The sequence below is a fragment of the Stegastes partitus genome, unplaced genomic scaffold (assembly GCF_000690725.1).
Source record: "Stegastes partitus isolate 25-593 unplaced genomic scaffold, Stegastes_partitus-1.0.2 Scaffold389, whole genome shotgun sequence".
NCBI classification, from domain to species: domain Eukaryota; kingdom Metazoa; phylum Chordata; class Actinopteri; family Pomacentridae; genus Stegastes; species Stegastes partitus.
In genome coordinates this window covers 394,558-416,708 of record NW_007578120.1, presented here as the reverse complement: position 1 = coordinate 416,708, position 22,151 = coordinate 394,558, and the positions used below count along the sequence as shown (strand labels likewise).

General features: G+C 41.6%; 1 protein-coding gene and 1 long non-coding RNA gene across 2 annotated transcripts in view; both read left to right on the top strand.

Annotated features, from left to right (window-relative positions):
- Positions 1–651: 651 nt before the first annotated feature.
- LOC103359694 (uncharacterized) lies at positions 652–11,102 on the top strand. Its single transcript, XR_520322.1, has 2 exons — positions 652–821; positions 10,476–11,102. It is a non-coding gene; the product is annotated as an uncharacterized LOC103359694 (long non-coding RNA).
- An 898-nt stretch (positions 11,103–12,000) lies between these two features.
- Positions 12,001–22,151, top strand: part of LOC103359693 (tight junction protein ZO-2) — a 126,951-nt gene continuing 116,800 nt past the window's right edge. Inside the window, exon 1 of the mRNA XM_008285167.1 lies at positions 12,001–12,104. Coding sequence (XP_008283389.1) covers positions 12,024–12,104 — 81 coding nt within the window. The 5' untranslated portion in view covers positions 12,001–12,023. The remainder of the gene's footprint in view (positions 12,105–22,151) is intronic.

Sequence of the window (22,151 nt, the reverse complement as noted above, 5' to 3'; positions counted from 1 at the left end):
TCTGGACTGAGAAAGTGAAGCCAGGAGTTGACTACTTCCTGGCTGCCATCTTGGAGCCAGAGATGAAAAAAGAGTGACAGAGCAGTGATTGGCTAGACTGAGACCCAAGGACACTCTGCCTGCTCACCTTTACTGGCTGCTGATGTGTTTACCTATGCTGTTGCCAACAATGTTAGCCTCCAAAAGTCGAGCTTAACTCAACAGGTAAAGTCATCTTAGTAACATATTGTATTCTTGTCCACATCTGGATAATATTACATACAAAAGCAGTGAACTACGTTATTGTAATTGAAGTTACTGTGTATGAGTTAACATTAGGCTTGTGTAACCTCTGGTGGTCAAACATGTTCTGAGATTGTGTTTTCAATTTGTTCTGGACATCTCTGGTTATGTTTAGTAAGTGTTAACAGTGATGCAAAAGTGGGTTTGTCAACGTGCTAAATTAGTTACCTGTTAGCCATAACTAAGTTTCCTGTAGGTCATACCTAATCAATCTTAAAAGATTAATAACGTTATTACAGTCTTTTAATTGTCCCCGACTTGACATGCTGTTCATTAGTAATCAGCAGATAGAAATTAAGCTAAGTTAACGTAACTCCAAAGAGAAGTTACTGCTGAATATATTGTCTCCATTCAGTGAATGAAGGACAGTTTAGTTCTGTGAGTTCATATTACCATTCTTTGGTTTAGTGTGGGCTGTTTTCAGCTTCAGTTCATTTCACTGAAAAAATCATGTGTTGAAGTGATTCTTTCTCTTTCAGAAAAAGTCGTGTTACTGAAGACTAGTCACCATGATATGTGCATCACACTGAACCACAGAGGTGAGCTAAGTGTTAACCCAATTCTTTAGTTGGAAGCCCAAGAACAAAGCAGAGAAATCTTCAGTTCACAGATGTAGAATTTATTTAGGTCACAGGTAAAGTGAGGCAGCTTGGCTTGGAGTGACATGGCTCTCGCGAGAGCTCTATCAGAAGGAGCCCCAAAATCTGGAAATGATTCACATTTACCTTCTTGGGCTGGACTTTGACTTGTAAGCAGTTGAGGTTAATTGGCCAGTTACTGTGAAGTGGACAGGCCAACCACTGTTCACGTGGAAGTTTACTGAAATGTAAACAGAAATTGCTTGGATTGAATACTAAGTGTGTGTGTGTTGTCCAAAAGATGTATATCTTAAGTAACTGATAGAATAGAGGAATTTCCGCTGTCTCCCAGTATGTGAACCAGTTCTACCCGGCCATGTGGACCACCACCTCACAGCTTGGATTGTAGACGGCTTCACCAACTGTCCACAGTAAACAGTTTTCACAGATACTCTACCTTTCTACCTTAGTGGTTCTCAAAGAGCTTTACAATGTGTTTCTCATTCACACAAGTCACACACACATTCATACACCAATGGTGACTGAGCTTCCATGCAAGGTGCTGCCTGCCATTGGGAGCAACTTCGAGTTTAGCCTCTTACCCAAGAACACTTCCTTTGGGCATCTGTGGCTCATGTGGCAGAGTGGGTTGTCTTCTAATCTCAACATTGAATGTTCGATCGCCCACCCCTCCACAGTCGAAGTATCCTTGGGCAAGACACTGAACCGGAATTTGCACCTGAATTTGAGTGTGAATGCGTGAATGAGAAACACATTGTGAAGCGCTTTGAGTACCACTAAGGTAGAAAGGTGCAGGCGATTTACCATTACTTCTGACAACCTTGCATTTAGAGGACAACCCGCTCTACCACCTGAGTCACAGCCGTCCACAAGCATGCAAGGCTATAGGGCTGTCTATCCGACATGGCTGTCTGCAGTATGCCACAGGGAACAGTCCTGGTTCCCTTCCTCTTTGCCCTGTACATGGCAGACTTCCCGTACAACTCAGTCGACGGTCACCTGCAGAAGTGTTTTTAAAACTCTGCGACCCTGAGCTCTGTGGACTGGTGCCAGCAGAGCCACCTCCAGATCAATGTTGGGACAACCAAAGAACTGCTGGGGAGCACCATTTCCACAGCAGACAGGAAGAGACTCAACAAACTGATTAAGAAGGCCAGCTCTGTCATGGGATGTCCCCTCAAACCAGTGGAGATGGTGTGAGACAGGAGGATGATGGCTATCATCTGGGTTGGAGAACACATCCCACCCTCTGGAGGAGACTTTGACAACACTGGGCAGCTTCAATGACAGGTTGCTTCACCCGCCATGTGTGATGGAGAGATACTGCAGGTCCTTTCTTCCTGGTGCTGTTACTGTACAATAAGCATCATCATCATTGTACTTAAAAACCCTGCGCAATTGTAGCTGAGTAAATATTTGATTCTGAAATATAATGCATTTTATTTTGGTGAACATTCTCAAAACGAGAATGTATTATTTTTGGTATTGTTAGAATTAAGTATGTTTCGAGCTATTATGTATTCTGAATCTGTATTTTGCACTGAGCCTATGATTCTGTTTCATGTTTTCCTACTGAGAACAGCATATGTCCTTGAAGATAATATGGCCGGTGATAGCTGGTTCGCACACTTGGAGACAGCAGAAACTCCTCTTTTTTATTAGATACGATTGTTACTTTAGCTACACGCCGTACCAACAACATCCACACACGTTGCTTACCAAAAATGTCAAGGACGTGGACAGAGCACAGAAGTATGCCTGTCCACGCCATTAGTAACTGGCCAATTAAATCTTATCTATGATGGGGGCAGGCCCAGCCCAAGAACATATCTGTGACCTGGAACCGAAAACACTCAGTTCAGCTGGACATGAGATTCCTCTCTGTCCCTCTGAATTCCAGCGCTGCCTCACTTTACCTGTGACTGAAATAAATAAATTATACAACTGAGAACAGAAGATTTCTCCGGCTTGTTCTTGGGCTTCCAACTAAAGAATCGGGTCTAACACTATTATTATTGTTATTTTTCTTTGTCATTTTTGTGATTCTTTAGGCCACTAGTTGTATATTTTTGTAAATGGTTCCAGATTACCTCTTGTAGCAAGGGGGTCGTTAATTAGTGACGCACATGTCCAAGGCATGTGTGACGAAGCTGTGTGTTGCCAGCAAAAGCTGGTCAGCTTCTGTTATGGTAAGACGTGTGGTAATGCTCTTTTCTAATTGTTAAGCTAGCAGCTCTAAAATATTGTTTAAGCTGTTTAAGGTGTCAAAAAACTTATCTGAATGATATTAATGACATTCAAGTGAATTTTAATTTAAATTTTGAGCGGTAAAAGTAGCGTTTTAAAACTTTTTTTTATGATAATTACCTCAGAATTTTGCCCTCATTTGTGTACGTGTTTGGCCTGCTGCAGGAAAGAGAGACTACACTGCCTGCTTATGTGTGCGCGAATGACGCGACTGAGCGAGTTATTCACACGAATGACATGATTCTCACCGTGTTAAACGTACATATGATGCAAATTCGTCATCCAGGCACAGTCTTTTTAATAATATCACACTGAGTTACAATTTGCAGTAGTTATTTTGCAACAAGGAATCTAATCTGGAAAATTCTGCTTCCAGAGTCTGTAATCTAGCTGATCTTTCCAGGTTTGAAGAAAATAAAATGGCACTGCCTCTTATGAATCCTTTGATTGCATCCCATAATATCTGAGTATCACTAACTGTGCCCAGTCGTAAAGAATTCTTTTAGCTTGACCAGAAACTGTGATCTATACTTCTCAATATGTAAAAGAGTATTATTAAGGCGCCATCTCGGGGCTCTTTTGGATAAACTGCCCAAAGCAGCACAGCACAGACCCCCTTTATGGTCTGACAGAGTGATGGGGAGTAATAATACACTATCCACCTTTGTAAGAGTTTGGGTGAAGAAAAAAGAAAGTCAATCCTTGAGAAAGATTTATGTCTGGCTGGAAAAAAAGCATAATCTTTCATGGAAGGATTAGAAGACTGCCATATGTCGACAAGACTCAAACTGTCTGCCCAAGATCGCAATGCAGCAGTAGCCACTTCATGTTCCCTAGATGCTGCTGAACTTGACCAGTCATTTGCATGCCAGACTACATTCATATGTGCCCCAACCAGGAATGGGTATTCATTTGATATTTCCCACATTTTCCAAGTGAGAACATTAAAAAAATCGTTATCAAATGTGTTTGGAGCATAAACTGATATGAGAGCTAATTTCCTCCTATATATTTCTACATTGGCTACAGTTATTCTGCCTTCAATATCAGCTCATGTGTCCAGCACCTTGATTGTCAGTGTGCGTCTAACCACAATAGCAACTCCTTTTGTTTTTGTAGTAGCTGACGAAGAGGCAATATTGTGGCAAAATTTATCAGCTAGCCGGCTACAATCTTTGCTCAGCAAATGTGTCTCCTGTAAAAGGGCTATATCAATTTTCTTGCGACGAAGTAGCGATAACACACTAGTCTGTTTATAAGGTGCATTCAACCCATCACAGTTCCAAACTAGTACAGATAATTCACCCATTGTCAAATAAATTCCTCAAAGTAAGCAAGGTCAACTTTGGTGTTGTGAAGTATGTATCACATAATGAGATAAATACTGAGCTTGTACATTCTTCAGAAACGGTCCCAGATGGCAAATTAAATAAAGAAGAAACAAACAACAAAAAAAAAAACACAGATAAAACTAGAACAACTTAAACAGAAAGTAACCCCATAATTCCTAACTTGATCTGTGACCTAGTATAGATTGGGGCTGCAAAAGACCAAGTAACCAACCCAGTTTTAGTGAACATATAAACCGTTGTTAAGAGGAAAAATATATAAACAGCTAAACTCAGTAAAAGCTGTGATAAACTCAGACTCTTATAGAAAGGCTAATATATAACACACTGTACATCTAACAGGCTCCAGCCCCCCTAGTGAGGATTAAGCGGTGTATAGATAATGGATGGATGGATGGATGTACATCTAACTGGATGACGTCCATTCCAGACTGACATTAACAAAAATCCACTGGCGTGTATTTTGATATGAAAAACAAAACAAACAAAAAAAAACTTTCAGACCTGTAGGCTTTCGAGGAGGTCCGAATATGACCAAGAGGTCATGCACGGCCAAATAAAATAAAATAAAAGTGGCAGCTCACAGCAGACTTCCATTTCAGACCGAGATTAAAACTTAAAATCCTGTGATAAAGTTGGCAGAAGTTCCAGTTAGTGGTGAGCACACACACTCACCGGCCACTTTATTAGGTACACCTTGCTAGTACCGGATTCGACCCCCTTTTGCCTTCAGAACTGCCTTAATCCTTCGTGGCATAGATTCAACAAGGCACTGGAAACATTTCCCAGAGATTTTGCTCCATATTGACATGATAGCAACACGCAGTTGCTGCAGATTTGTCGGCTGCACATCCATGATGCGAATCTCCCGTTCCACCACATCCCAAAGGTTCTCTATTGGATTGAGATCTGGTGACTGTGGAGGCCATTGGAGTACAGTGAACTCATTGTCATGTTCAAGAAACCAGTCTGAGATGATTCACGCTTTATGACATGGTGTGTTGTCCTGCTGGAAGTAGCCATCAGAAGATGGGTACACTGTGGTCATAAAGGGATGGACATGGTCAGCAACAATACTCAGGTAGGCTGTGGCGTTGACACGATCCTCAATTGGTACTAAGGGGACCAAAGTGTGCCAAGAAAATATCTCCCACACCATTACACCAGCAGCAGCAGCCTGAACCGTTGATACAAGGCAGGATGGATCCATGCTTTCATGTTACTGACGCCAAATTCTGACCCTACCATCCGAATGTCGCAGCAGAAATCGAGACTCGTCAGACCAGGCAACATTTTTCCAATCTTCTACTGTCCAATTTTGGTGAGCCTGTGCAAATTGTAGCCTCAGTTTCCTGTTCTTAGCTGACAGGAGTGGCACCCGGTGTGGTCTTCTGCTGCTGTAGCCCATCCGCCTCAAGGTTCGACGTGTTGTGCATTCAGAGATGGTATTCTGCATACCTCGGTTGTAACGAGTGGTTATTTGAGTTACTGTTGCCTTTCTATCAGCTCGAACCAGTCTGGCCATTCTCCTCTGACCTCTGGCATCAACAAGGCATTTGCGCCCACAGAACTGCCGCTCACTGGATATTTTCTCTTTTTCGGACCATTCTCTGTAAACCCTAGAGATGGTTGTGCGTGAAGATCCCAGTAGATCAGCAGTTTCTGAAATACTCAGACCAGCCCGTCTGGCACCAACAACCATGCCACGTTCAAAGTCACTTAAATCACCTTTCTTCCCCATTCTGATGCTCAGTTTGAATGGCAGCAGATTGTCTTGATCATGTCTACATGCCTAAATGCATTGAGTTGTTGCCATGTGATTGGCTGATTAGAAATTTGCGTTAATGAGCAGTTGGACAGGTGTACCTAATAAAGTGGGCGGTGAGTGTACATCTTCAGTGGAGGCCAGTTAAAGCTGTACTCTCACACAAACACACAGTGGCGGGTGCGTAACCCTAGCTATTGTAGAGTCTTAGACCAAAATAACATTAAAAGAAAAGCAGCACAGGTGAAAGAAAATAATATAACCTACAGGCCAGAGCTTGTCAAATAGGAAATTCCATATCGGCGTCCGTTACAGTGGTGAAACAGCATCATATTCACATATATAGGCGCACAATCTGACACCAGTTCCCTACTGCCTTCCTCATCCATGTCAGGTGTCCTCTGTGTCGGTAGAGATGCGATGAATTCCACTGCAACTCTTGGATCCTGGAAGGATTTTGTCTGGCCAGCTGCTTTCACCTTTAGTATGGCGGGGTAAAGGAAGAAAAACTCCACTCCTTTATTACAGGCTGTGTTCATGGCATGGAGATTTTTTAGCAGCACACAGGATGTCTTGTCGGGTTGTGTAGTGGAGGACATTGAAGATCATTGTGCGCGGGCCGTCTTGCTTTCTATCGTTGGCACCGTAGACACAATGTGCAAGCATGATTTCGCCCTGAAGTTTACTGAGGGAAGGGAACCATTTTGGAAGCAAGTGTGTGAGATATTGAGCTGCATTAGAGCCCTCCAGTCTTTCTGGCAGGCCAGTGATTCGCAGGTTGCATCTCCTGCTCTGATCCTCCATGTCCATGTGCTTAAGCTGCATTGTCTCGAGCGTAGCGTCGTACGTGGCTAACTGCTCGTTGTTGTTTTGTACTTCTGACCAAATCTTGCCAATATCCACGTTCATTGTGTTGATATTCTCAGTAAGGGCCACCAAATCACACTGGATGGCCTCCAGTTTCTCCTCACTGTCCTTGCCGATCTTTTGGAGTTGGTCAAAGCGAAAGTCAAGGTAATCACATTTCTCCAGCACGGCTTCATTTCAAACTCTCCTGCATTATCTTGTGTTGTCTGTTGACAGAATGGAACTCTTTTCATACATTCTCTGAGTTCATAGACAGGGATATCTTTACTCACTTGACGCTCAACTGTAGGGACAGTATCCTCCCAGTGGTTTCTCAGTTTTCTTGGGCCTCCACGCTGTGTCATATTACTGATTAAAAGACGATCATCAGGCTGTAGTACTGAACTTTTCACCCCACTGTCATCACAACACTTGCTTCTTGATGCAATTTCTGAGCATTTTCCCTCTTGATCTCATATGCTTCTTCCATACCTGTTTCCACTTTCCCATGTAGCTCAGAAAATTACTGTCACCCTGCTCTGGAGTCAGACTGAATAGCACGTCACCTGGGAACCATAGGGAGTGTCCATACAACAGATAGAAGGGTCAGAACCCAGTCACTATACTCCGAGTGCAGTTGTATGCGTACATCCCTATAATACTATACTTCTATGTCACTCTGGAAGCACAAACCATTTCCTCTTTGCTGCTTTCCTGTACAAGATTCCACTCTCATCAATCCCCAGCTTGTCCCAATCTCTGGAGATGCATGCTTCCTGTGGGCTGAGTTGCTTAAGTTGTTGGCCAGATGTTTTGTTTCCTGTCAGCTTATTGCTGGATCAGTGGTCCCACCATCAGATCACTTCTTTGGTCATCCTTGATTTGTCCTGAGGCATCAGTATGAAGAATAAATGGCTGGGAGGATTCTGGGAAGGCTAGGACAGGAGGCTGAGTTCGACAATCTATCAGCTGTTCCAATTTGATTGATGTTTGTCAGTCCATACAATGCGTGTACTGGACGGTACTCCTCTTCTTCATCTTTTTGTCAGCCCCTTCTTTTTCTTGCTTGGTAATGTCTCAGTCTCTGTAGGTGCCTTGAGCAGGTCATATGAGTGGCTCGCAATGCATGAGAAGTCTTTAATATACTGTTTATAATAGCTCAACAGTCCCAGGATTGCGCTTGACTCATCAACATTACTTGGTGGCTTCTGTTTTAGGGCTGTTATGGCAGCACTATCAGCAGGATCCATCCTGCTTCCCTCAGCAGACACAATCCTCCCAAGGTACCGCACTTCTGTTTTGAACAGGTGACACTTTTTAGGTTTTAGTTTGATTTTATTTTATTTAAGCCCTCTAAGCATTCCTTCATGCGGCACTGGCATGCTGCAGCTGCATTCATGGGTCCAAATGGGATTTACACCCACTCATATGGGCCCCAGGGTGTCACAAAGGTTGTTAAATGCTTGCCGTCCTTGGCCACGAACGATAAGCCTTACTCTGGTCTAGAGGTGAAAAGAGTCATGTACCTCTAGGTTATCCAATATGTCCTGTACTTTGGGGATGGGGTGGCAATGGGGGTGTGTCTATTTCTTGAGGTCCCTGTAGTCAATGCAGAGGTGCAGACTACCATCCGTTTTCCTCATACAGACAACAGGGAAGGAAGAAGATTTTTCAACCTTTCCTTGTGCTACCAAATCTTGTAAATAGCCCTTAATCACTTTATATTGTGGTTTTGGCAGAGAAAGGTTTTTGACACTGGCTCATTGTCTCTTAGTGTAATGTCCATTTGCAATTTTTCCACACAGCCAATGTCATCATCAGACCTGGAAAATGACCCAGACTCTTAACATTTGACTGGTTATTTGTTTCTGCAGTTCATTAATGTGGTCTAAGTCAACAAGAGGGTCCTATCATTCATGGGCAAGAGTGCTTCCACTGGATCTTTGGGCCTGGATGTGATGAACAGATGTAGTAGATGGAGAGTTGACTGGATATACTGACTTCACTAGTTGTACAGTTCCAATGACTGTCAATGACTGTCTTTCCTGGGAGCGTGATGTCGTGGCTAGTGGGGTTTTGCACACTTATAATGATTTTTGGGGCCCTTCCTGCCTGTACAGACAGAAGGGTGTCACTGAACCCCAGCCCTTCTGGTTCTTGTGGGGCTCAAAAATCCTCTCTGAAGGGTGGGACCTGTATTTGATATCCAGTCTGAAGGGAGCTACATTTTGGTATGCTGACTCTTGCATTCACCGTCCTCACATTATGCTCGCACATCTGTCCTATACTTACAGTACTCATCAAGGATTTTGCTTCGCCTAAGGTGACGAAATGCAATTTTGAATGCATTCACATGCCTGTCTTTGCCCCTATGCTTGACTGGGTCTTCCAGGCTATTCAGCATGAGGCATTTCAATGACATTAAGGGATTAGCATTTCATTATCACTGGCAGTAAGTTGTCACAACCCAGCAAATAGATTATGGCAAAAGAGGGGAGACAACACAAGTATTGCCAGATTTAACGTAAGCTTTTATTAATTAGTTAAATCAATGCTGTCAAACTGAGGTGTGTATGTCAGTGATGTCAGTAGTGTAGGTGCAGATTTCTGGATGCTGGGATGTGATGTGGTGCGAAGTGTTGTCTGATGCGTAAACCAAACCAAAATGACACCAAACCAAATCGCAAGCATGGAAGAGAGAGAGAGCAGGAGCTGAGGGGTTGGCCCTTTTATAGCCTGGGAGCGCTGGGCCCAAGCGTGCCAAGCAGGTAGGACCGCCCACTCAGTCTCCAGCAATCTAGGGACCTGAGGAAACAGAGCCAAACACAGACAGCCAATGTACCCAACCAACAGACTAGGTGGGGCTGTCACAAAGTCTAAAAGTCACTTTAAGCCAGCCCACATACAGCATTTCTGTATCATGGGCTGCCTTTATCAATAAGGGATCAGAAGGGCCAATAAGTTGTTTTACATCTCTTAGCTGCACATCTGGTAAGTGGTTTTCTTTCCATGCTTCATCTATGGCACAAACTTGTGACACTGTGCCCCAAAGTGCCTGGGTTTTCAGTTTGTGCAGGAAACACCTAATAAGACACTTCTTCCCAAATAACTCCCTTATTGTGCACATTTTGTCTGTTGTGATCTTTTTCTTTGGCCTAGCAGGATAGCATGTGGAGAGCAAGCAATAGGACAGAACAATAGGTATGAATATCCATCCATTATCTACACACTGCTTAATCCTCACGAGGGTCGTGGGGGGGATTTCAGCAGCGGTCGGACCATGCTCAGACGCCAGACTTTTGTACCACGCAGTCAGTCTTAGTTTTTGCACTCGTCTAGCCGCTTACTGCTCAACTGGTAACTAACTCTTGTTTTTCCTCTGCCCAGCTGGATCTGCCGCCGACCGCTGCCACTCCAACGCTTCACCACTCACTGACCATCTCTCCCCTCGTCTCCATCGATCTGCAGCCGGACTCCGCACCGCACCTGTCTGCCTTCACTCATGGTTCAGCTGCCCTCCGGTTCCCTCCGCCACAAGCTGTTGCTCCCCCGCACTCTCTCCATATTGAGACAGTTAAGCCTGTTTACCTCCCTGTCAGTAGTTTTTGTGTTTATCGTAAATCTAGTGTGTTTCATAGCTCGTCATAGATTTGTTGTGTTATCTGTGCCTCGTCAGTGTGATCTTTATGAGCTCTGTTCTAGCCCGTGAGCAAGTTCCTGTTTGTTAGGCTTTTCCTGTTTAGCCAGTCTGTTATCTCAGCATTTTAGTCTGAGCGCCTTATGTTAGTGTTTTGTTACCTACCAGTCAGTTCTCTCAGCACTGTAGTCTGAGCACCTTTTGTTAACGTTTGGTTTATCTGCCTTTCTGTTACTCAGCACTTAGTTGAGCTCTTTGTGTTAGTTTGGTATTTTATCAGTTTTGTTCCTGGCCTGGTATTACCTGGTTCTGGTTGAGTTTTTTGATATTGTGCTTATTGGATTCTCGTCTTTCGTAAAATAAATTACTAAAGCTGATTCAGTCTACTGTGTCTTCGTTGTTCTGCGCCTGAGTCTAAGGGTATTATCTACACACCGTTTAATTCTCAACAGGGTCACAGGCGGCTGGGGCCTATCCCAGCTGACTCAGGGTGAAGGCAGGAGACACCCTGGACAGGTCACCAGTCTATCACAGGGCTACACTTAGAGACAGACAACCAAGCACACTCACATTCACACCTACAGACAATTTAGAATCACCAACTAACCTCAACATGTTTTTGACTGTGAGAGAAAGCCGGAGAACCTGGAGAGAACTCCAGCCCTCCAAGAGAACTCCAACATGCAAACTCTGCCAGACCTCACTGGGACACAAACTGGCGGCCTCCTAGCTGCGAGACAATGGTGCTAGCCACCGAGCCACCTTGCAGCAACGGAATGATTCATTAAAAGAGCCATGATTTTTATGCATCCAAGCCAGCAAAGGCTTAGGTCAGAGGCATTAGTTTTATGGGTTGTTTGTCTGTCCAACTGGAGGTAAACTGCAACTTCACTGGTTGACAGATGCACACAACTGCAAAGCAGTAATTCTAGTTGAATACACAGACTTGTTTAGTCTTTCTCCTGCAATCTTAATGTGTACCTGCTGGCTTTGTCACCCATAACTTGAGTATTAGGCACACACACACACACACACACACACACACACACACCCAAACCTCTGCACTTGCGCACACACAGGTACACACACAGAGGCACTCACTCACAGCAGTCCTGCATGCAGTAGCAGTGCAGCCATCCTCCTCTGTCTCGCCCTCCATCTCTCCCCTCTCTCCTTCTCTCCTCCCCTCCCTCTCTCTCTCTCTTTCCTCCTCCTCAGTCTTGCTCGGTGTCCGCTCTGTCAACAGCTCTTGCATCTCTTTCTATCTCTGTATCTCTTCATCGTTATTATCTATCACCATGCGTCTCGGCATCTCCTCCTTTATTTCGGATATCCTGAGCACCTCCAGTAACATCTGTTTTTGCTGGACCGAGGGCAAGGTAGAGTAAAAAACCTCCTCCACCAATACCACCACCACCACCCTGCTGCTGTGCTCTTGAGCAAGGCAGCAGCAGGGCTTAGGGCCTCTGGGTGCTGCTGGGAATGCACATGCTTTAATTTGAATACATGATGTTCCAGTGGCTGCTGTTTGGGGTTCATTGTTTGTGTATGCAAAATTTGTGGAAGTTTGGCTTGCTCAGATCTTTACTATTGGTTGACATTACAATGTGATACAAAATATAGCACACATTTGTGCATCTATACAGTAAATGCTTGCATTTTTGTGTTGAGAGGGGAACTGTACAAGGTTAACACTGGGTTTATAGAAGATAATGTGGTGTTTAGTGTTATTTGCAATGACACCCAAGATTGCTATGTGGTGATGGACGCTAGAATCTTTGCCTGATTAAAAAATGTTAGTGTTTGAAATATAAAAGTACAACTTCAACCCTATTACACTACTGGAACCTGAAACAAATTTATTTATTGCTGATGATCAGATCAGTTTCATCTCTGCACATCTTGTGCCATTATGTCTGGATCTAGAGTACCACAAATTAGGGTTTGGCTGGTATATATATATATANTATATATATATATATATATATATATATATATATATATATATGTGTACCAGCAAAAAACACTTCATTAACAGCAGTAAGAAAATAGTTAAATAAAGAGTTCAGTAGTTTTATTTAAAGACCCCTTCTGGTGTAAATCAAGTTTCATACGGTCATTTAGCCTATATGTTTTTTAAATTTGCGAATGCACGTGAAACAGCTGTGAACGCCCTTGGATACATCATTGTTGTTATTTCTAGTCTGTAGGAGGATTGGAAGATTCTGATCGATTCATGCACAGTAGGTTGGCTTTACCTTTTCTACACATACATAATACGTCCTTGCAGTGTAGTCACTATGCTAACACAAATTTTGGGCTACAAGCAGACAAGTGCTGAGGGGTCCAAAAAGACACTTGCAGACATGGTGAAAATGACAAAATTGACATCACGCAGACCCTGGCAAATGTATAACACCAGCCTAAGAAGTTGACACCATGACTGAGCATTTCTACCCTGAAACTGCAGTGTACTGATGTCGGCCTCTGTTCAGTCTCTGAAAACGGATTAAGACTTCCTGGACTTCATACATATCAAACCTAAGGACCTAATCCTGTCAGGGTTGAACTTTCCAGTGGCTCTGGTTGGGTTGAGTGGGTTGGCTCTAATCACAAAGGTTGGTGAATGGTGTAGGAATTAACACACCACGCCATTACATTACCACCACCATGTTTCACCGATGGGGTGGTATGCTTTGGATCTTGAGTAGTTCCTTCTCTTCCCCATGCTCTTCTCTTCCCATCATTCTGGTAAAAGTTTATATTTGTCTCATCTGTCTATAGGATGCTGTTCCTCAACTGCACAGGCTCTTTTAGATGTTTGTTTGTTTGTTTGTTTGTTTTTGGCAAACTCTAATCTGGTCTTCCTGTTTTTGAGGCTCACCAATGGTTTACACCTTTTGGTGAACCCTCTGTATTCACTCTGGTGAAGACTTCTCTTAATTGTTGTCTGCACTTAAACACATCTTGATTACTTCATTTCATAGAGTCAAAATGCTAAAAAATTGTGTCAATGATGAAATATTGGTGGAACTGAATGTAGCATCAGTTTCTGGCTTGAACATGTGGGACTGAATTCGTCCATTATCACAATTTGCCATTGTGTAGTGTACAGTAGTTTTACAGTGTTCGAGCTGCCATGAACTGGGATGGCTGGCTGGAAAAAGAGGAAGGGACTACCTAGATCCATGCATTCCAGAGGAAGCAACAGGGTAGAGTTACATCTAAGCAATTTTAAGGCAGGAAGGGGTTATTTTATTGGAAAACTTTGATACAAAGCAATGAGTTTCTAGGGCTTTAATCAATGAGGGACAGGGACTTTCAGTGCATTCGATGAAAGCTGCTTTGAAAGCAGATAATGATAGTTATGTTTGTATGAGCAAAGCCCACGTGTGCTTCCTCCCTGGTTCACAAAAGCCTATCATACCTTAAAACTGGAGCCTCTTCATCCATCGTTGCTCTTGTTGTTGGTTCCAATGCAAGTCTCCTGGGGCACACTAGTTCACAGCTGCCTGGGCCTCTCATTGCTTGGCCAGCATCTCAGAACCTTAACCTTAGTGCTAAGGTTTATTGTGTTAACATTAGAATGATTATCTGTGTACCATGATAAATATAGTGGTTATATTCAAAGTAAACCTTTTTTCGCCCAGCTTTATTAAAATAGATAACAGAGCTAACTTCAAATGAAGCATTTTGTCCACAAACAACGGATCATAAATTGTGGAAGCAGGGAAAACTGCTAAGCCAGCAACATAGCAAATTCGAACATATACACTTTAAAAAATATACCTTCTGTATTTTGTTAGCTCGCAAGCTAATCATCGTAATCACATATTATCATACTGACTAACAGAAGCAAGACTGTACTATAGCAGTAATCCCTAACTGCCTTAGCCGAGGTCTTAGCAGCTTGGTTGACTAACTCACTATGAAGCAACTGCAAACAACCTAAATGCCATGAATGCACTGGTGTGTGGTACACAAGGATACACGCTTGATGATTAGGATATATTTCTATTAAATGGAAATGCCTATGCCTATCTAACCACATCCTTATGGTAGCTCTGTACTTATATATGAAGAGTTCATTTGCAAAAACAGATAACTCAATTTTTGTATATTTTCAGAATTTTTTTGTTGTTGTGTTGTTTGCTTGAGATAATATCAATCAAACTGGAGTTGTGTCGATTTGACTCAGTAGAAATGACACGACAAAAATAGAGATAACTGAAGTTTGATTGATATTGTCTCAGATAGACGATGGAAAAGTGGGTTTTCGAAAGGTTTGTGAAGATAGAGTTATCTGTTTTTGCAAATTAACTCTTCATATACTTAGTAATATTTTACTGACACAGAGCATATTATCAAAAATAAGTTAAAAAAATCAGAAAAAATAGAAAACTCGATGAATTTGTATCTTTGCACGTAACAGTTTTATTTATCATTGAATTTCGTGCAAAAGGACATTTCAGATTTGCTGCGTGAGAGCTTTTGTATTCCCCTATCCTCTGTCCAGGTCTTCTTTAGTAAACTTATCAGGGTATTGCCTTTCATTTGACCACTTATCAAGTAAATTTCTCATTTGGGTTTAAACTGTCATCTGGAGTTATACCCCACCTTCTCAGTTAATTTGTGTGTGCAGCTGAAGAATGCTATTACATGTTTGGTGGTAATATACATATGACCTGCATTTTGCTTAGAAGCTTTGCAAGGGAGTAATAATTTCACGGTCTATCTCAAGTACTGGGGTATGACAAGAGATGTGGTTGTGTGCAAGCGTATGATCAGAGTGACAAGAACAAAGACATGATTTCATTGACAATGACAGACACTGGGCGTGGATTTGTATGTGGATAACAGAAAAAGAAGACATACACAGATAAATATCAAGAAACTACAATTTTTCGTATGTCTGCATATGTGTGTGTGTGTGCATGTTTTAGATAGATGGATTTGTCCTGAGACTGAAACAGTATTAAGATTCAGTGATGGGCACTGGTGGAGGAGTGCAAAGGCACTGCCTCTGACAAACCAATTAAACACTAAGCAGCCTCTCTGTCCACACACAGCAGGAGAAGCACAGTGTCAGTCCTGTGCTTTCTATCCGCTTATCTTTACTGTAACCCAGCCCAGAGGTATTGATTCATCGAACGCTAAGGTGTGGCAAGGTCACCTGACAGTCAACACTACCAGTATACAGATAGCAAACGCATACTACAAACCCATTGACTACACGATTGTACTCCATTCATCATACCATGCACAGTACAATATAATGCAAACTACAGTAAAATCCCAAATTATCATAGAAAAAGAACTTGACCTCATGAGTGAAATCATAGTCCCCTAATGCTGGTGGAAACTATATGTGGGCAATTTGGGTTGGTAGCATTTTTAAATTTTCTGGCAAAATGACAGCTGGCAACTCCAGGTTTCAGAGTCAAGATCAGAAGCAAGCTAATTCCATTAGCCTTCAGACTTCTCCAGCTGTTGTCTGTGTGTTTGTGTATAGGATGTTTGAAAGGGTTAAATGCAGAAGAGTATTATCCCTATGAGGATGAATAAAATAGTACTGAATAGAACACATCATGAAGAAGGAAAGATGTCATCAAGAATCCAACCGTGAAACTAAGAGAATCTGATTGCACTTACACAAGGCTACGTAGTTATGTTGTTGCGGGCAGTGTTGACATGAACCCGCTTTGATTTGTTGTCCCTCTTTTACACACTCACATTTCCTGGCACTAGGTGTTCAATATGTAAAATTGCTTCATGCTACTCAACAACAAGTTGTAATGTTAGAATAATTTTGTCAAACATGTTCGGAACCAGGAACTGAAAAATATTGATATATCATTCTGCAAGCTCATAGCATTGGTTCCTTGTGCTGATTCTAATCTGATTATGTGCCTGTGCATATATTAGCTGAAGAACCACCACAGTAAACCTCAGTAAACACCTTAAAATGTTGAATGTAGAATCACAAATTAAACCTTGATTGTGAGACAAGATTTTTATTTAATTTGTGCAATTATTGTTGTTGTTGTTGTTGTTGTTGTTGTTAATATTTGATTTGAACATAAACAATATAGCCACAGCCTTCCCAACATGGAACCTAGCTCGAGCGACTGCCTCCTCAGGTCACTACAGTATTAAATGCAGAAAACAAGCTGTAGTCTAACACAGTTAACTACCTGTCACATTATTAAAGTCACAGCAGCTTAAATAATCAAACTTGTTTAAGCTGACAGTGACTTGTTCACTGTAGTTAGTGTCCAACTACTACAGTAATCAGTTTTCACAGAAAAAAAGTTATTTTGACAGTTTACCGGTGCTTGTGATTATTATACACTGATAAAACACATTCATTCAACTTTTTTGTTGTGAAAACTTTGGTACATTACACAAAACTACAATGAGAACAGCTCCCTCCTACCTGAACTCTCTCATTCGGGTGTACACTCCCTCCTGCTCCCTATGCTCAACCAACAAAACCCGCCTGATACAACCACCACAGCAGGGCCCAAAGTCGATAGATAGACTCTTCTCCTCTGTGGTTCCCTGGTGGTGGAACGAGTTACCAAACTCTATTCAATCTGCTTATTCCCTCTCAGTCTTTAAGAAAAGACTAAAGACCCAGCTCTTCACTGAACACCTTTGCACTTACAGATTGAAAACAGTCAAAAAATAAAATAAATAAAATAAATATTCCTATTACCTCCCCATAGCCTGCTATTAGCATCAATGCCCTATCAAACTTGAACTTGTACTATGGCACTTATCTAGATTGTTTTCTCCTGACTAGAACCTTGCTTGTGTTGTGTCCACTCTCAGATGTACGTCGCTTTGGATAAAAGCGTCTGCTCAAGGAAATTGTAGAACTGGTGTAAAATATCTCTCATTTAACAAACAAATCTATGAACAATTACAGAACCAGAACTCCCTTTTCTGTTACTGGTTACTAAGTTTATCTAATTTTAGAAATATACTTAAACACTTGAACGTAACAGTTTCATCTGTTGAATAAAAAGAAAATGTAAACTGTCTTTTAATGTGAAAAGTAGTTATATTTTCCTGTATTTTAAAAATACAGTAATAACACATAAAAACGTACAGTTATATTTCTATTACTGTGTTGAGTTTAGCAACCAGATCAAACTCAGCAGCTCCCAACATATAATATGGGCTGTTCAATACCCTTTCTCAGGTTAGAGTATTTTTTTTGAGCAAGTAGTTTTTTCTTTTCTTGGTCTGTCTGTTTTTGACTCTGCCTGTTGTGTGCATCAGTGTGTGTAATGTGTTGCAATAGATTTTAGAGTTCAGGAAAGAGGACCAAAATGTAGACCTGAAAACAGGCAGGCAATGCTATAGACGGGCCTGTGCAGTGTTGCAGTCTATAAAATAAAATGAACCAATCCTAATCCAAAGATTTACCCAGGTTTAAATTATTTACATGTCCAAGTGATGTGGGAGGATCATTGCCGTCATGATCTTGTTGTAACAGCTGATAGGGCCCTCCAATCTTTCTCCACAACCGTTGAAGAGCATGCTGGATGTTCCTGTACAGATTTCTGATCTGAATTATATTGTTTAGACTTACGTAGACTTTTGTCATGTTGAGTTTGAAATATGTTTGGATTTTCGACCTATAGCTTGTCAGTGATGAAGTTTGTGCTAGTGGGACACTGTGCCATATCCTGTTGGTCTGATGCCATTATCACATCTATTATTGTTGATTTGTGAGAAAGCCTTTCCGAAGCATATGTTGGGCTTGTGTCTAAAACTGAGCAGAACCAGGTGGATTCAATTGGACTGGAGCTGAAATGATTAACTGAAATCTTTTATAGCTTGGATTTTTCTGATTTCTGAATTGAAAAATGTTGTATTTGTGAATTATTGGTTTTAACAATAACAATTTCATACACTTTTAAATTTTAAATAAAACTGCATCAGACTTCAATTACGAAATACACATCATGTTGACCGGTTCGCGTCCCGGTAGGGGTACTGGGATCTTTCTGTGTGGAGTTTGCATGTCCTCCCTGTACAGTGTGGGTTCTCTCTGGGTTCTGCGGCTTCCTCCCACAGTCCAAAAACATGCTGAGGTTAATTGGTGATTCTAAATTGTCCGTAGGTGTGAATGTGAGTGTGCTTGGTTGTCTGTCTCTAAGTGTAGCCCTGTGATAGACTGGTGACCTGTCCAGGGTGTCCCCTGCCTTCACCCTAAGTCAGCTGGGATAGACTCCAGCCCCCCTCCCCCCACCCGTGATTAAGCAGTGTATAGAATCTATACACTGCTTAATCTTCACTAGGGTCATCCATTATCTATAGTATAGATAATGGATGGACATCATGTTGATGCAATAGTTGTGCACTGAGGGCTATATTTTAAGTCAGAAAATGCCCCCAAAACACCAAATTGCTTTACATGTAGATGATCTGAATGTCCTACTCAAATGAATGTCATGCTGTGTCTTACCACAAGTACAACATGTTTTTTTGTGCATGTCAGTGCAGTGAAGACTGTGTCAGCACAGTGACACTCGAGACTGGAGATGGGAGGAGCAGCATGCCATTTTTATTTATCTATTTTTGTGTGACACTCTGTGTGTGCATTTGCCAGGGCTGGGTGGGTCCATATTTCTTATTCTAATCAGTGCTGTCCTGCAGGGGCTACAGGCGAACACTTTTACAGATTGATGTTCCTCTATTGATTAATCCATTTGGTTGTGTGGATAGATGGCAGCCTAAGGTGACCCAGTGGCAACAATATCCACTATCTCTCCTTGACCATTTACACACTGCTGCACACTGGAACGCTATATATTAATACAGACACACACACATGCCTCATAACAGAAGCAGACTGCTGCCAGTTAGGAGTAATCAACAACAGGCTCTATGTTAAACAGTCAGAGTGACCATGAGGTGACAGGTTTTACTGGTTGGGGGTTGTTGCTGGCTCTACAATTACATTTTATTGACTACTGAAACACAGAAAGTAGTAGAGCAACTGTGCCACTGAAAGGTTTCTGTGCAAAGGTTGTTTTTTTGTTTTTGCATAGAAAGAAATTTGTGATTTACAGCTTATAAATTCTGCAACTTTATGCCATGATACAGAAAGCTGTGAGTAATTACTGAGAAACAAGTGAGAAACAAGTCTGGAATGATGAATAATCAACGATTAACAAGCAGTTTCAGTTTTTTAACTCCAAATTCAGAATTGTGTTGTTGATTTCTTGCCACATAGCTGAAATAGAACTTGTCATAACTATGGTCAATTTTAGGAGGGGAGAGAGAGAGAGAGACTTTACTAAGCAATCACTTCCTCTCATGCCAAACATTAAAAGGAAAAATAAAAAGCGCAATAAGAAATGTAGGTCTGCTTCTAGCTTTCTGAATTGTTTAAGTATTCAGTCATCACATGTAGATTGCTATGGGAGGGTGCTGATAAGATGATACAGACACTATTGAACTAAATGCACTGTCAGAAGGTGGACCGCAGCTTCAGTTCTTGAGATGCCAATTTGACACCAAATCAGTACAATTCAGGAACACAGGTGCACTAAAGCAAACATGACAGGAGACCATAACCCATGATGAGTCATAAACACCCTGCACATGTCCCAATCAATCATATTTCAGGCATTACAGACAGCACATACACAACGACATTATTTCTGATCACTCACAAATGAAGTAACACGGGTTATCTCCTAACAATGGTGCATCTTAAGGTTGGACAGTGACCAAAGAGTTGGTTTTTGTCGTATTCAATGCAGGACAAATGGCAGGTATAAAGCCCTAAGTGTCTGATGAGGACTGAATTGGTACAGCTACATGACTGGGTCAGAGCATCTCTACATTGAAAAAGATTGTGTGGTGCTCTTGGTCAGCAGTATTAGTGTTTTGGAATTCTTCTTACTCAGGAAACTTTGCACAAGTTATGTTCAATATAGCTGTTGTCAGCCACTGAATAGAATAGAGATTTGAAATAAATCAATAAATGATTCAGACGCCCCATCCACAGAGGTCCTGAAAAGATATAAGCATCATTGAAAAAACATGGCTGCGCTGTTAAGATGGAGTCTCTCCTTGTTTCCCTGATTTATGTGTGGCAGTGTAACACACACACACACACACACACATATATATATATATAAATTTATGAAAAAAAATCTAATTCTACTAATCTAAATAAGTCTTCTGTAAATTCTCTCAACAACTGAGTGAGCGGAACGCTGTAAGAACGTATTAAAAAAAAAATCTGTTACGAGCACTGATTTGCAGTGCAACCTTCAGCCACAGGATTATACAGCAGACATATGATCACTTCTGATACTGAACCTTAACATTCTCTCCTAATGACTCTGCTGATGGCAGTGAGGAGTATGTCAAGGAGAGGGTACCAGACAAGGCATGTTTACACTGAGAGGTAAAGTGAGGATTGCGTAGTATAGTGAGTGTGATGAAGATTTACTTAGGTAGGTCAGAAGACAGGGCTGGCTCCAAAAGGTCTATTTAGAAAGTCAAGCCTTGTAGATCAAGGGTACTTGAGCAGGAAGAACGCTTGCTGACATCAGGCTACACGTGAGTAATAGTTCAGAATTTAGAAGCTACCCTGAAGGTGTGAAATTGGACATCTATGGATGGCCATCAGTTATTAGAAACATATGTCTCTGAATTACAATACAACATCAAATATATCAATAAAAAAATTTTTTTTTTCAAACTATAAGTAGTAGATGACAGGCATGTTTACATTTCCTCCAATACGAGTATCATGTTTTTACTGTAAATACCACATTTTGCTCATATAATTTTATTTGTCTACTTAAATAAAACTAAACATTCTTCTGAAAAAAATAATAAATTATCTAAGAAACTGTAATACTGACACATGTCCCCTAGTTTGTTTTCAAGCCTGTCATGCCATATCATTTACCCTCCATAAAAAGCAATGAATCAGTCCCTGTGAGGAAGTGAGCAGGAGTGCCTGCATGTGTGAGTGCGCGCGTGTGTGCACGTGTGGGTGCACATCTCCTGCAGCAATGTTAATTAGCAGAGGCCAGATGGATGAGGTGACGGCATGTTACAGTACCCTCTGCAACGCCACTCCCACTGTTATCCAGCATGTGCTGACACACACACAGGCTTACATAACCCAAACACAGTGCAGTGCAGATGTGCCCTTATTAAAAGTTATATCTATTTGAGGGTAAAAATGAAAGGTCCTGTCATCTGTCTGCAGGTGATAAGACTGCACAGCTGTTCTCATTTGAAGTCTTTGAAGTTTCTACTCAATTTTCTTCCATTGTTTTCCTCCTATTGCTATTTATGGTACCTTGATGTAATGTATTTTTGGTAGAGGCTCAAAAGGTGACAGAGTTGTAAGACAGGAAAATAAATGCATAGATAGATCTCTG